At 45.2% G+C, this 14,370-nt stretch overlaps 1 protein-coding gene across 1 annotated transcript in view; it reads left to right on the top strand.

Moving 5' to 3' along the window:
- The first annotated feature begins 7,719 nt into the window (after positions 1-7,719).
- Positions 7,720-14,370, top strand: part of EIF2AK3 (eukaryotic translation initiation factor 2 alpha kinase 3) — a 44,409-nt gene continuing 37,758 nt past the window's right edge. Inside the window, exon 1 of the mRNA XM_082051423.1 lies at positions 7,720-8,097. Coding sequence (XP_081907549.1) covers positions 7,832-8,097 — 266 coding nt within the window. The 5' untranslated portion in view covers positions 7,720-7,831. The remainder of the gene's footprint in view (positions 8,098-14,370) is intronic.

The following is a 14,370-nucleotide window of genomic DNA, read 5'->3' as shown; positions in this document are numbered from 1 at the left end:
TGTATCCTCACAGCAACGGCTGGTGGCTTTGGCTTGAAAACACATCTTGCGGTGCATGCGCCTGGAGGAAAGCGAACATTTCCACTTGTAGATAACAGGGCTTTCTGTCAGCAATTTGTCTGAATCTGCTGGAGACTTCCAGTGAAGGCAAGAAAAATCTTTCATTTATGGTGTACTGAGCTCTGGCTGTACACAAAAAGGCAGCGTTGGACGTTTTAGAAATAGATTTTCTTCATGTTTCAGTGACAAACAGCTCTGTTTGCAAATGGCTCAAAGTACTTTTGCGCAAGCCTGTGTTTGCCCTGTGTCAAAGCCTCTCCAGCAGCCAGCTCTCATCCCCTCTCCTCTGATACAGAGGGAGGTGTTTGAACCTGCTTTGTTTGAACAGACATTTTGCTTGTCGAACAGTGCGTTAACGGCGAGGTGTTAACCCCAGCAAAATGCTGCGCTGATGAGCGGAGTAACTCAGGCCATCAGGCTGGCACGGGTGGCTGCATGATTCTGGGTGCTGAATTCTGCATCTGAAGCTGAAATTACATGTTAGGAAATTACACAGTAGCCGAGATAACGGCTTGCTGTTGACAAAAAGGGAAGATCCTGCCCTTTACTCCTTTCACCCACCATCCACTCGCAGGCTGGGGACGGAGTTTATGCCGGCTCTGGCATTCCTCTGACCCCACGCTGATTCACTTTGCCATGCAGACACATTAAAAAAAGCAGTTTCTTCTTGCCAGGTGAGTGAGGTTGAAGTGGCTCAGTCAAGCTTGTAATATCACTCTGAAGGGGAGTTTTGTAAGTGGCTTAAGCTGTTCTGGTCTAAGGACTGCCCTCAAAAAGAAGCATTTGCACCCTACAGTTCATTGCTTACCAAGTTTTCCTGCTACCTCCATGTGTTGACAGCTGTTTATTTCAGAAATTTAAAGCAATCAACAAAGTCAAAGTTAGTTCTCCTTGACCTTTCCTGGGGAAGGCAGCAAGATCAGTCAGCTGGGAGCAGGAAGGCTGCAGGAACATCTTCTGTGGCAGACTTAGCCCAGCTTAAACCTGTTGCAAAAGTGTATACTAACCTGAGTGAAATCCCAGTGAAGGCACAGCAGGCTGTGGGTGTCAGATGTGTTTATCCAATGAACTGTAGGTCTCTCTCATTTGATAAGGCATGAAAGAGCTGAAAAACAAGCAGACCTATCAAGGTAAAACTTCACCAATACACTGGAGAAACCAAGTGGAAGATTGAGCATTTCTGACTCATCTTTCCAGATAAACTCGCTTTCTGGTTGGCAGTAGCTCTCCAAGACTGTCATGTCCCAGCAATGACATTCTTCCTACCTAATTTCTTATCCTGTCAATAACACCAACTTCACTGCTTGTCTCTGGTTTGATCTGTTGGATGAAGAACTGCTTGGTTTTGTTCTGCTTGTGAAAAGACATCAGCAGGGGCTCTAGTATACGGATTACAATATATGCGGGATTTTGATGGTCTGAATTCTCCTGGGGGAGGGGGTACTAGTGGATGCAAAATTAGACATTAGCTGGCAACGTGCACTTGCAGCCCAGAAAGCCAGTCATATTTTGGGCTGTATCAAAAGCAGTGTGGGCAGCAGGTGGAGGGAGGTGATTCTGCCCCTCTGCTCTGCTCTGGTGAGACCCCACCTGGAGTCCTGTGTCCAGCTCTGGGGTCCTCAGCACAGGACACACATGGACCTGTTGGAGAGGGGCCAGAGGAGCCACAGAAATGATCCGAGGCTGGAACAGCTCTGCTGGGAGGACAGGCTGAGAGAGCTGGGGTGTTCAGCTGGAGAAGAGAAGCTCCGGGAGACCTTGTTGTGGCCTTTCAGTGCTTAAAAGGAGCCGATAAGAAAGATGGGGACAGACATTTTAGCAGGGCCTGTTGTGATAGGACAAGGGGTGATGGTTTTAAAATAAAAGAGGGGAGATTCAGGCCAGACATGAGGAAGAAACTTTTGACACTGAGGGTGGTGAGACACTGGCCCAGATTGGCCAGAGAGGTGGTGGATGAACCATCCCTGGAGACATCCCAGGCCAGGCTGGACGGGGCTCTGAGCAACCTGATCTGGTGAAGATGTCCCTGCTCATGGCAGGGGTGGCACTGGATGAGCTTTGAAGGTCCCTTACAACCCAAACCATTCTATGATTCTATGAAATTATCATTTTGCAGGGGACTATGAATGGCCCTCAGTACAGGGCAGCCACGAGGTGGCAACGCTGGGCATTTGCTGCTGCTCCTTGCTGCTCTGACAGCAAGTTATTCAAGAAAAGCAGGCAGGTCTTCAGTGGAGTTACATACACCACCATTCCTGTTAACACCCATCCATCCTGCAAGAACAGGCTTTGATTTCTGCATAAACGGCTGGTCAGATTTAAAGTTATTGTCATATGATTGAAATAGATCTCTTATGTCAGTCAGTCAAAACAGAATGGAGAATGTGAGTCATGCTTTGCAAAAAGCAGGAAGTTTTGGTTTTGTTGGCACAAATTTTTAACAGAGAAAAAATATATGGCTGTATTGCCATGTTGGTCTTAAGGACTTGTGAATAACATTGTGCATACCTTAGAGAAATGTTTCCAAAACAGAAAAGTAAAACTTTTTACATTATGATTGTTATTCCTTATGCCTCAGTGGTAAAGAATCTAGGAGGAGTCTAGAAGCAAATGTGTACTCTTATGAAAACTGTTAGAGCCGCCTTAAAGTAAAAGGCTGCAATTAGAAGACCTGATCTGGGGCACAGGAGGGGAAGGAAATACAAGAAAATGAGGCAATACTCATAGGGACACTTGCACAGGGCTGTTATTGTTTTGCCTTAAGAGGAATAAACCTTCATGAACCATCACAAAGGTAAAAGTTCAAGTCTACTTGTGAAGTATGACGACATTCTGAAACTTGCTGGGGTTCTGTGGTTACTGCGGGTCTGTCTCTAAGTCCTTCGAATGACGAGTGGGACAAGAGATAAGTTACTGTAAAAAGCATGGCACAGAACTAGTTTGTCTATACATTTTATAAATATAATGGAGCTTAAAATTTAAATATATTAGAGTTACCCTTCAACATGACTGTTCAAAATATCGCCGTGCAAGACAGATTAATTTAAATGGGAATAGGTGCAGGGGAGGGCTAGTGAGATGAACAGGCGAGCCCATAGCTGAAAGTGTAGGAATAAAAGCCTTTGGCATGGCTTACCTGGCAAAACAGAAGGAATTTGATTACTCTTTATAAACATGAAATAAATAACTTATGCTTTTTCTATGGATAAACAATGTTTAATCCAATTCCTTAATTGTATTCTTTAAACATGTGTTCATTAGAGCACAGGCAAAACAGCGCTGGGTGTACGGGGGATTCACTCCACCAAACACGCACACTTTTAACAATAAGAAGTGTGCTTAAGTACAGTATGGTATTACATATTCATAATGACCCCAGAAACACCTACACATATTCATGACCTTTCCCACTTTTTTATTAAAATGAGTCTCAGATAACCATTTACATATTCCCCTCCTTGACCCTCCCCTGTTGCGCCTGCGCATTGTCACGTGGTGAATTTGAGGAAGGGTCTTTAGGGGTCTTTGGATGAAGGCTCCTTCAGCTTCGTCACAGTGGACTTTTTACTTTTGGCTCATTAGGAGGAAGTGGCTGGAACCCAAGCTACCGAACCGACTGAAACCAGACTGGCTGTAAATCTTGGCTATCTTGTCTCCTCAAGGTTGCAGCTGGTGCTGTAAAACTTCTTATCTCAGCATTTAATGAAGTCCTGCTTTTTTTTTTTTTAGCACAATTAGTTACATACAGCTCTAAACTAGATATGAATTATGTGGTTTAAAATGTTAGCTTGTTAGTAGACCCTTATTATATAGTTGCTTAACCCTTAAAATGTTAGTTCCCTCTATCAATATAACTTCCTAAACAAGTTTCATAACTTTTTACATAGAACTTAACCACCTTTCCCTTTTCCAAGTTCAGAGTCCGTGCCTCATTTGGTTATACCTGTAAACATTAAACATCTTAGCACGAATCACAACTGCATTTTTCACAAACATATGAATGGGTAAACACTCAAGAGAGAGGAGTTATCTAAATAAAGCAAATATTAACACAAGACCATATGGGTACGATAATAAAATGTCATTTAAGTTACTAAAAATGACATGAGCCATTTGACATGTGGCACGAAGTAAACTCGGACTTTGATATAATTAAGTAAGTAAAAAAAAAATCTCTGGATTGCAGTTCAGTGGTTGTCTGGGGAGCTGTGTTCATGCCCTGACTTTGCATAGAGCTGGTGCTTTGAAAGAGCTATTTTTCCAACTCATAAGAAAATAGAGTGCAAGCAGGAAGAAAAATCTAGGTAGAAGTCTAAAAATTACAAATACAAGCTCCTCAAAAAGAGTTCACTGAGCAATCATAAAGCCACAATTTCAAAATCAAGAGAGAAAATACATTGACAATTCCTGTTTTATTACTGATTAAAAATGAAGAATAAATAGCCAAAATGGGGAAAGCAGGAAATAAAAAAGTGTTGGTATAAATAAGAAGTTATGAGAAGCAGAGCAGTTATTGGAAGTGAAGCACATCAAAGGAAATCCATAGCTGGCAAGGTTAAATCCCAGAAAACCCTTGTGATGGTACAGGCCCATTACTAGATGGACATGATTAAAATGTCAATAACAATGCAGGAGTGTTCATTGAACATTTATGATCTATGTTTGTAAAGAAGCAAGAAGATATGTGGGTGGATTGCTTAACAGTGTTGTGATAAATTTCAGTCCATTATATGTTCTTGTCTTCCAGGGATGACTGTGGCTCTGAAACAGCTACTGGGGAAATTCTGGAAAGCTAAAAAAGTACCAGGTTCATATATGTCTTTAGAAAACACAGTTGTACGATATGTAGTAAGTGCAGATGTAAGAACAGTTCCTGGCTAAATACCAAAAAAGTCGCTATGTGACTCAGATTGAAGAATTACTAACACCAGTCAGACGTCTAATAGAAATCTCATTTCATGCTTCAAGAAGACAACAAATAATCCAATTTCCTCTGGAAGGTGTAATAAACATCTTAAAGGATTTTTACTTACAACTGCACAATATTTTAATGAAAAATAAAGGGTAATAAAGCATCAGTTAAACATACATAAACACTGGCCACATAGATTTTTTTTTAGCCAGTTATAAATCATTACTGAATAAGGCTGCTTCTAATGAGATCCCTCCAGGATAATGTGTGCTATACTACATATGTACATAATCAATATTTTCATTAGTCATTTGGAAGTAAATACAAAATCACTCCTAATGCAATTTGCAGATGACATTCACGTCAGCAGAGTGGTACAATCAGGATGACAAGGGCCCTTGTTCAAAACATGGTAAACTGGGTCCAGATATAGGGACTGCCTCATAAAACAGATGCAAAGCCACATATCTCAGGTATGTACATGTACACAGAAAATAAAAGCATTGTGCTGTGTGCTTTCTAATGGCTTACAGTCTGCCTTTGCCCTGATGCCAAGGGGAGGCACACCAAGTGATGCACGAGAGCCTTTCCTACCCCTGGATACAGATAACACAGGACCCCAATATCTGTGTTCTGAAATTCAATACCGAAAAAAACTGGAAAAGGGGAGGGACAGAAAACTGTAATGTAAGGGCTGAAGGCAATGCCTCACAATGAGACTTCAAGAGTTTGTAAGTGAATTGGTCTGTTACAAAGAAGATAATCTTGATAAACTACATACCTGACACAGAAAAACTCACAGTAGTATCGCAAGCCATGGCAGGATCCTTGTCAGGCCGTAGGCACACAGTTGTGTGGGCAGCAGCCAGTGTGGGGCACGGAGCTGAAGGAGCATCAGCTCCTGCTCCTCAGAGCAAAGGAGATAACGATAACTGCTGGAAGGAGGAAAAGTGGCCCTGGAAGGACGCAGAGGTGACCTGCTTGATGATCAAAATCTGTGAATAAGTAGAGGAAACATGAGTTGAATCATAAAATCATTTCAGTTGGAAGAGACCCTCAGGATCATTGAGTCCAACCATAACCTAACCTAACTCTAGCACTAAACCATGTTCCTAACAGCCTCGTCTAAACATCTTTTAAACCCCTTCAGGGATGGTGACTCCACCACTGCCCTGGGCAGCCTGTTCCAATGCCTGACAACCCTTTCTGGGAATAAATCTTTCCTAATATCCAATCTAAACCTCCCCCGGCACAACCTGAGGCCATTTCCTCTTGTCCTATCACTTGCTACTTAGGAGAAGAGACCAACACCCTCTTTCAGGCAGTTGCAGACAGTGATAAGGTCTCTCCTCAGCCTCCTGTTCTCCAGGCTGAACAGCCCCCAGTTCCCTCAGCCGCTCGCCATCACACTTGTACCATAAGATGCCTCCAAGGCTGCCGTGACGCTTGCAACTGCTCCTGGGCCCACAGGTCACTGTGTTGTGTATGTACCTACCCAGCCAAGCTCACCCTCGCAACGCCAGGCCAGCCGGGGCTGCTGTGGGCTGGGGAACAAGCTCCTGAGGGGAGCGGCTGATCCCGCCATGCCTGTTCTGAACACACGGGGCAACACCTGGAGTATGTGCCTGAGGCACCGCCGGCCTCTGGAGCAGGGTGGCTGCTACGGGCACCTCAGCCAGGCCAGTATGTGCCAGTGTGGGTGTATGTGTGCGTGTTCCTGCCTCCAGGGAACTGCTGGAGAGAGTCCAGTGCAGAGCAACGAAAATGATGGAGTGGAGCATCTCCCTTATGAGGAAAGGCTGAGGGAGCTGAGTCTCTTTAGCTAGGAGAAGAGGTGACTGAGGGGTGACCTCATTAATGTTTATAAGTATGTAAAGGGTGAGTGTCAGGAGGATGGAGCCAGGCTCTTCTCGGTAACAACCAATGATAGGACAAGGGGTAATGGGTTCAAACTGGAACACAAGAGGTTCCACTTAAATTTGAGAAGAAACTCCTTCCCAGTGAGGGTGACAGAGACTGGAACAGGCTGCCCAGGGAGGCTGTGGAGTCTCCTCTGCAGACATTAGGCCCACCTGTACACATTCCTGTGTAACCTTATCTAGGTGTTCTTTTTCAGGCAAGGGGATTGGACTGGATGATCTTTTGAGGTCCCTTCCAATCCCGAACATTCTGTGATTCTGTGATTCCACCGGCCTCTCCCTCACACCGCCAGGGACGCACAACGGTGCCCAGCGCCGCGCGGCCTCCGCCGTTCCCGCCAGACGAGTCCATTCCCCGTCCTCCTCCTGATCCCCCCCCCCATCCCGCGCGCCAGGTGGTACGCGCCGCTGGCCCCGCCCTGCCGACACGGAGGAACAGCCACGTCTCCAACGCGGCTCAGGGCCGGCCGGGAAGGGGCGGGGCTACACTGCCCGGCGCGCCAGTCAGCAGCACGTGTGGTGCGCCAGCTCCGCCAATCCCAGAGCAGGTCGGTGAATCATGCGCTTTCGATTGGTCGAGGCAGCGCTAGAGGGAGGGGAGAGAGCGGCGTGACTCCAATTGGTCCGGCAGCTCTGTTGACAAACACCGCTCCGTCCCGCCCTCTCCGCCGGCCGCGCCAATCAAAAGGAACCAACGTCCTGAGCGGCGTGGCTCCGTCCCAATGAGCGCCCAGCCCGCCGCGAAGGGGCGGGCGGAGGTGCCGGGGGCCGTTTCGCGCGGAGTGCCGGTACGTGGCGGACGGGCGGGGCGCGCGGCGGGGCGGGGCGCCGCGGGGAGGGCTGCGGCGCGCGGCGGGCGCCCATTCTGTGGCGGCGTTGGCGGCGGTGGCGACAGCGTTCATGTCCTAACGGCCGGCGGCGGGCGAGCCGGGGCCCCTCCATGCGGGGGCCGCGGTGCCGCAGCGCTCTGGCCGCCTTCACGTTGCTGGTTCTGTTCGGGGTGACGGCGGGCGGCCCGGAGCCGCCGCCGCTGCGCGATGCCGCGGCCGTGGAGGCCGCTTTCGGTTTGGGGGCGGCCGCCGCTCCCGCCGCTTTGCCGGCCGGTCCCGCTGACGTGACGGTGGAGGACGATGAGGCCGGAGTGGCCACCGCGGCGCCCGGCGAGCAGGAGCCTGAGGAGAGCGGAGAGGCCCGACCCGGCGGCAGGTGGGCGGGGGGGTCGGGTCGGTGACTGGGCTGAGGGTCAGGGTCTGGGACTGCTGAGGGGAGTGCGGTGCGGGACTCAGTTCCTGGGGCTGCTGAGGGAGTCTCAGCCGTCTGGGTGGGGAGGTCAGTGTGCGGAGATGCTGGGGAAGGGTCAGCGCTTGGTTTGGGGGCACTTGGCGGGGGCCGGTACCCGGAATGGGGCTCAATGACCTGGGGGAGAGGGGAGCAGTGAGCAGGGTCGGTGTCTGAGGGTGCTGCAATATTGTGTCCGGTTCTGGGCCCCTCAGTTCCAGAAGGACAGGGAACTGCTGGAGAGAGTCCAGCGCAGGGCAACAAGGATGCTGAAGGGAGTGGAGCATCTCCCGTGTGAGGAAAGGCTGAGGGAGCTGGGGCTCTTTAGCTTGGAGAAGAGGAGACTGAGGGGTGACCTCATTAATGTTTATAAGTATGTAAAGGGTGAGTGTCACAAGGATGGAGCCAGGCTCTTCTTGGTGACAACCAATGATAGGACAAGGGGCAATGGGTACAAACTGGAACACAAAAGGTTCCACTTAAATATGAGAAGAAACTTCTCAGTGAGGGTGACAGAGCCTGGAACAGGCTGCCCAGGCGGGTTGTGGAGTCTCCTTCTCTGCAGACATTCAAACCTGCCTGGACACCTTCCTGTGTAACCTCATCTGGGTGTTCCTGCTCCGGCGGGGGGATTGGACTGGATGATCTTTAGAGGTCCCTTCTAGTCCCTAACATTCTATGATTCTGTGGTGGGGAGGGGGTGTCCAGGCTGGGGATCAGCAGCTGGGGAGGGGGCTGGTGCGGGGGAAAGGGGTCATGCAGTAGTGGGAAGAGCGGGGGAAGCCGGCGGGAGAGTTGGGCTGTGGGTTGTTTATAGAGGGAGCGGTGAATTGGGAAGGGGGTGTGTGGAGAAACAAGGGTGCTGCAAGCTGCTGTGTGGAGTTGGAATGTGGGGACACACAGGGAGGTACTGGAAGGTGGGAGCAGAGGTGAAGGGTGAAGGGATGAGTCCTGGAATGGGGCTGGGAATAGCACTATGGTGATGGACAGGCTGGACCGAGGGAGAGGCTGTGGCAGTAAGGAAAGGTCACTTTGGGACTTCCCCGTCCCTGGGGTAACTTTGGGACCTCCCCATCACTGGGGATACTTCAGGACCTCACATCACTAGGGTCCCTTTGAGACCTCACCATCGCAAGGCACTTGTTCTTTTCTATAGTTGTTAGTAGGGAGAAAGGCTGCCTTAATTCTTAGACAAATAAGCTTCTGGATGTCACGCTATGTGACATCTGGCCAGTCTGCTTACGCTGGTAATACCAGGTCTCAGTCCCTTCCTTGACTTATTACTGGGTGGCAGTGCCTGCGGGAAGGAGACCCAAAAGCGCCGTGTCTGTAGTCTAAACTCTTTCCAACACCTGCAACTCACAGTTGTTCAGAGCACAGTATCCCTTTCTGACATCTTTTTCTTTTGAAGAAAGTGCATTTCTCCTGTTTACTTAATTGTCTGTTAAACACAGACACCGGTGTGTGCTTGAAGGGAAACCAAACATGCGAGACAAATTGCCAAACAAGTTTCAGAATATAACAAGGGGAAATAAAATACTTAATAACTACATGTGGTAAGAAGCTTTGGCAAAAGGGAGTTTTTAATGAATGACTCAAGTGCAGAAATGTTACTGAGCTGTTTCCAGTCTGTTTCTGAATTGGCTGAGGAAGATGAGGTGATAAACCACAGCCAGAGTTTAAAGGAAGAAGAGCATGACTAAATGACTACTATATTTGAGAACCTGTTCTAAAAGTGAAAAGCCCAAAGCTTTTCATTAGTGTACTCGAGCATTCAGTTAGAACATGAAACTGGCTGATAAGTTGGCATCCTGTTTTCTTTGAGGAAAATTTATTTCCCATTTAGCAACAGGATCATTCTTTTGTGTATCAGGTCATCAAAATCCTACCTAGTTTATGACAGTTCTGCTGTATTCAATTTTTAATAACACCTTTGTTTATTTAGTCCAGAAAATATTTAAAAAATAATTTTCTGTTTGACTACTAGAGCTAAGTAAAATACACTAAAGATGCTGAATTTAGTAATTTAAGCATGAGATTAAATGTAGCTGTTCTCTAATTGATTAGTGCATAGGAACGGATTTGCTGTCATGAAATAAAAATAGAATGTCTGCCTGGCCACAGATTTGCCTGCATTTCTTTTTTTATCTGTATTTGTGAGATTTCTAGCCACCTCAGCTAATTGTTCTTCAGCAATAAAATATTCCTGTAATATAACGGGTCACTATAATCTGGAAAAAATACAAAACAAACAAAAAAACAAAAAAAAACCCAACTATTTTTGCTGTAGGCAAATGAATATGATCATCATAGTTTTGAGGATTTTTTTAATTTCCTAGAAGATGATGTGAGGGTTAGTGAATTCCTGTGCTCTTTACATCCAAACATGCAGACTTTGATACTGGAATAGCTGTTTAGAGTTCAAGTTTGGCAAACAGGTTTATCTGCAATATCTTTTGAGGGTTGAGGGTGTTGGAGTTGTTTTGTTTTCGTTTTAAAACTGAAACAGGAATAATGGTAAATGTATCAAAATGATCATAAGTTCTGCTTTTTCTAACAAAAGCAACTTATTTTAATAAATACAAAGTTTTTGCACAGTGAAAGGGTACAGAGATGAGCTAAGTAAGTGTTCTTCCTCTATCCTGTTTACATCTTCCCTTGCAATCTTAGCCCTTTTCTTCTGTTTGTAGGTGGATTAGATGCCATCGCTTCTGTAGATTAGAACAGAGCTTTGCTCAGGCCACCTGATCTCAAAAAGTGGACTGTGTTCATGATGGGATATCAACAATGCTTTTAAGGCCCAGGACTGGCCTTTTGTCAATGTGTGTGGAAGTTTGTAGTAGATATTTTCCATAGTTTCGGTGGGGAACATTACTGCACTTCAGTAACAAACTTATGTCTGTGAGTGAAAAAAGACAGGAAACGGCAAGAAAACTTTAACTGTGGAGGCTGTTTGTAGATGGTTGGGGAAGGGAAGTGTGTCCAGATGTACTTTCATATTGACAAAGTGCAAATAAAATCTGACTATATAGTATTGGCTTAGTTTATGCCAGCTGCTGTGGTTACAGACATCTTCATATGTGCCATGTTCTACTGGCCCCTTGCCATCTGTAAGGGCCCAAAGGGATTTTCTTCTCTTCCATCGCTTGATTCATATGTTCTGGAGCAGCAGCTAGAGGCAAGGTGAAGTATGTAGGCATCTTCATCATTTTATTGATGTTCATTTTTCAGATGCCTGGTTGATGGATCCTGTGATTAAAGTAACTGCCTAGTTTGGAGTGATTCCTTTGTGTATTGTTGTTGGTCTGGTCCAAGTTTGTGGAGACTATTGCAATTCTAGTTTGGGGTTGGTTGGTTGGTTTGTTTGTTTTTTGTTTTGTTTTTCCTTCTCTAGTATCTGTGTGATGTGATTCACTCCATGGTACAGTCTGTGATTTACTTTCAACCAATGTCTCGCTATTTCAGGAGTTTGCAGCCTTCGTGCTGGTTTTCTTTATCCTCCTCTCTTCCTTGGCATTATATTTGTGACTTTTAACCTTTTTACATTTGACCTTGAGTTGGATAATGTTTTGTGGGGGTTGGTATGCAGAATTGGGGTCTAGTTTGGTAGTGTTCTTGGAAAACCTGTATGTTTTTGGAAGCTGTTTGCTTCGGTTAAGGTAGGCCTTAAGCTTTACCCCAGCCAGGAGGTGGTATTGATAAAGCCAGTGATAAGGTATGATTTTGCAGAGAATAACAGTTTTATCAGGCTTAACCAAAATAGAAGCCAACACAGGGATTCCTTTTCCTTGCAACTTGTCAATTAAGTTTCCCAAGGACACATCGAGAATATCGCTATTTCAGTTTAATGCAATAGAGTTGCAGTTTCAGTCCTAAATACTTAAGTCACCAAAGGGCTGCAGAGGGATGGCTGAAAGGATGGCTCTTTATTCTTGAATTGTGGCCATATTCTACTGGTGTTTGTAAGAATTTGCTGTAAGAATTGGGCATAATACACTACAATAAACTTACAATAGCACTGAGGATTACAAAAAGCAAGTTGCCTGCCTGTTTTTAAGCTCTGAAATAGTTCCTTGAAGTGATTGTCTAGATTGCTTTTATCAGAATGTGTTAATCTAGTGCTTGATTAGACTACCTGAAAGATGGGAAGATCTCATCACCATTTCATACTCTGGGTACACAAAGCTGCAAGCAGTGGAATCTCACAGGGAAAGGGAGGAAACTTGAAAAAATGAAAATCTGATAATGAGTGTATAACTCCAGCATGGGTGTAGGGCACAATTGCAGATCTTATACCAATTAGAGTTCAACTGACAGGATTTTAACTCACTGGAGTCAGTCAGAGATGGGGAGAACAGGTATTAAGATGCTAATGTATAGAGAAACAGAGCAAATAACAAAGGATTTTATTACAAGAGTAATAAAGGCAAGATTATTGTTGAAGAGCAAGATGAAGATGGGACCAGAAACATTACAATTTAGTTCAAAACGAGTTAGTCATTAAAAAAGCAGGGAGAAATGAATGTTTTTCTTGTACAGCCAAGCCAGTCCTGTTCCTATGTCTCATCAAAGTGTTTGCTCATAAGGTGAAGTTTGTGAAACAAAGTCCATTATAGAGCTGGTGGCCAAGGGGACTAATAAAAAAGTACCATTGCATGTGAGAGAAGTGAGGAGTTTTAGCGTGTGCAGTAGCAGTTGGTTAAACCAGCGTCTCAGTGTGTGCTATTGGTAAAAAGGTTCCTTCTGAAGGCATTTTTTATTCCCTTCTGTTCCTAATCAGCTAAACTTAAAACTTAAGTGCAGTTACATCCCAATTTGGGTGAATGGAGATGATGGTGCAGGTACAGATTCCAAAATTGCCATCTTGGTTGGTGGCAGCGAGGCTTAAATAGTGAGAAAACTCTTGGGGAAGGTTGAGGTTTGCAGCTGATGGGGAAAGATGATACAGAAAAGTAAGATGCAAAGGCATAAAGCACTTATTACCTCAGGGAGAAATTGAGCGGGAAGAGTTAGATAAAGGAAAACAATGGGAGTAAATGGGGAGGAAACATTTCACAGTGCGATTTTTAGACATTTTCTTCTTTACAGTTTTACTGCCAAAATTCTCTCTGTTCTAGCTACACTCCTACCTTTTTTTTGTAATCTAGTTGTCAGCTGGATCAACATAAAATTTAAATAGACCCACTTGGAATAATATTTTTATGCAATGCTAGAGGGCTTCGGATACATTGTTTTGCCATAAGCAAACGGATTCTGTTAAGTGGGTGTCCAGGGCCCTTAGTGTGTGAGCACTTGTGTGCGGGGCTTGAGAACAGAGAGTCTCCTCCATTCAGGTTTATTATTAACCTGGTCTTCGTTTCTGTACAGTTGGAATAATGATATGTACTCAGCTTATAAAAACACATGTATTCGACTGTTCAAATATTTGCACAATTGTTTTTTTTTTTCTAACAGTGTTTCAAACTAAGCTTTTGGAGGAATGTGATGGTTGGCCACCTTCACATGGGAGATGCTATGTTATTTTTGGTACAAGTTAAAGATGTACTTAATTTTCTATTTATTAAAGGTACAGTGTACAGTCCTTTGAAAGTGTGTGCGTTATTTCTATGTGCAGTGTTTTTCTTGACCTTTGTAACAGGTGGTGCAATAAGTCACCATCCTCAAACATATTTTTAAGATCAGGATTTTAGTTTTTCCCTCTTTAAAGACAAATTAGAGCCCTCATCCTTTCCTTTCTAAACTTCAGCTTACTACATTGGTAACTTTCAACAAGTTGATATATTTGGCTTCAGTTCTACACAATATTTTAGTGTTCCTTATTGTTTAAAGTAATGATTCATATATCTGTGTGTTACCCCCCCCCCCATCCTGGTCCTTTCAACTCCACCCAAAACGGTTAATCTCCCCATCACGTTTATTTGCACAGTTCCTTATTCTCATGGAAAGCGGTGTCTATAAAGGCCCTTCTGGGTCACTAGATCCAGCCCCCCTCAGTGTGAGCAGTCTGTAAAGCGATGGAGCTCTCCTCCCACAGCCTTTGAAGTTCGGTGAGCCTGCCGCAAGCCAAAACTGCCAACACATCCTGGCTTTTTCAGGTCAGAGTGAAACCATCTTCAAGGAAAAAAAGCCCTTCACAAATGTGTTTTGTCTCAGTGTTGTTCAGGGTTTGTTTTTTTTTTGCTTGCTTGTATGTCTTTTTAT

Source organism: Streptopelia decaocto (genome assembly GCF_964273445.1).
Source record: "Streptopelia decaocto genome assembly, chromosome: 4".
NCBI classification, from domain to species: Eukaryota; Metazoa; Chordata; class Aves; order Columbiformes; family Columbidae; genus Streptopelia; species Streptopelia decaocto.
Note: the sequence above shows the minus strand (reverse complement) of the source record. Positions and strands in the feature narration are given on the sequence as shown.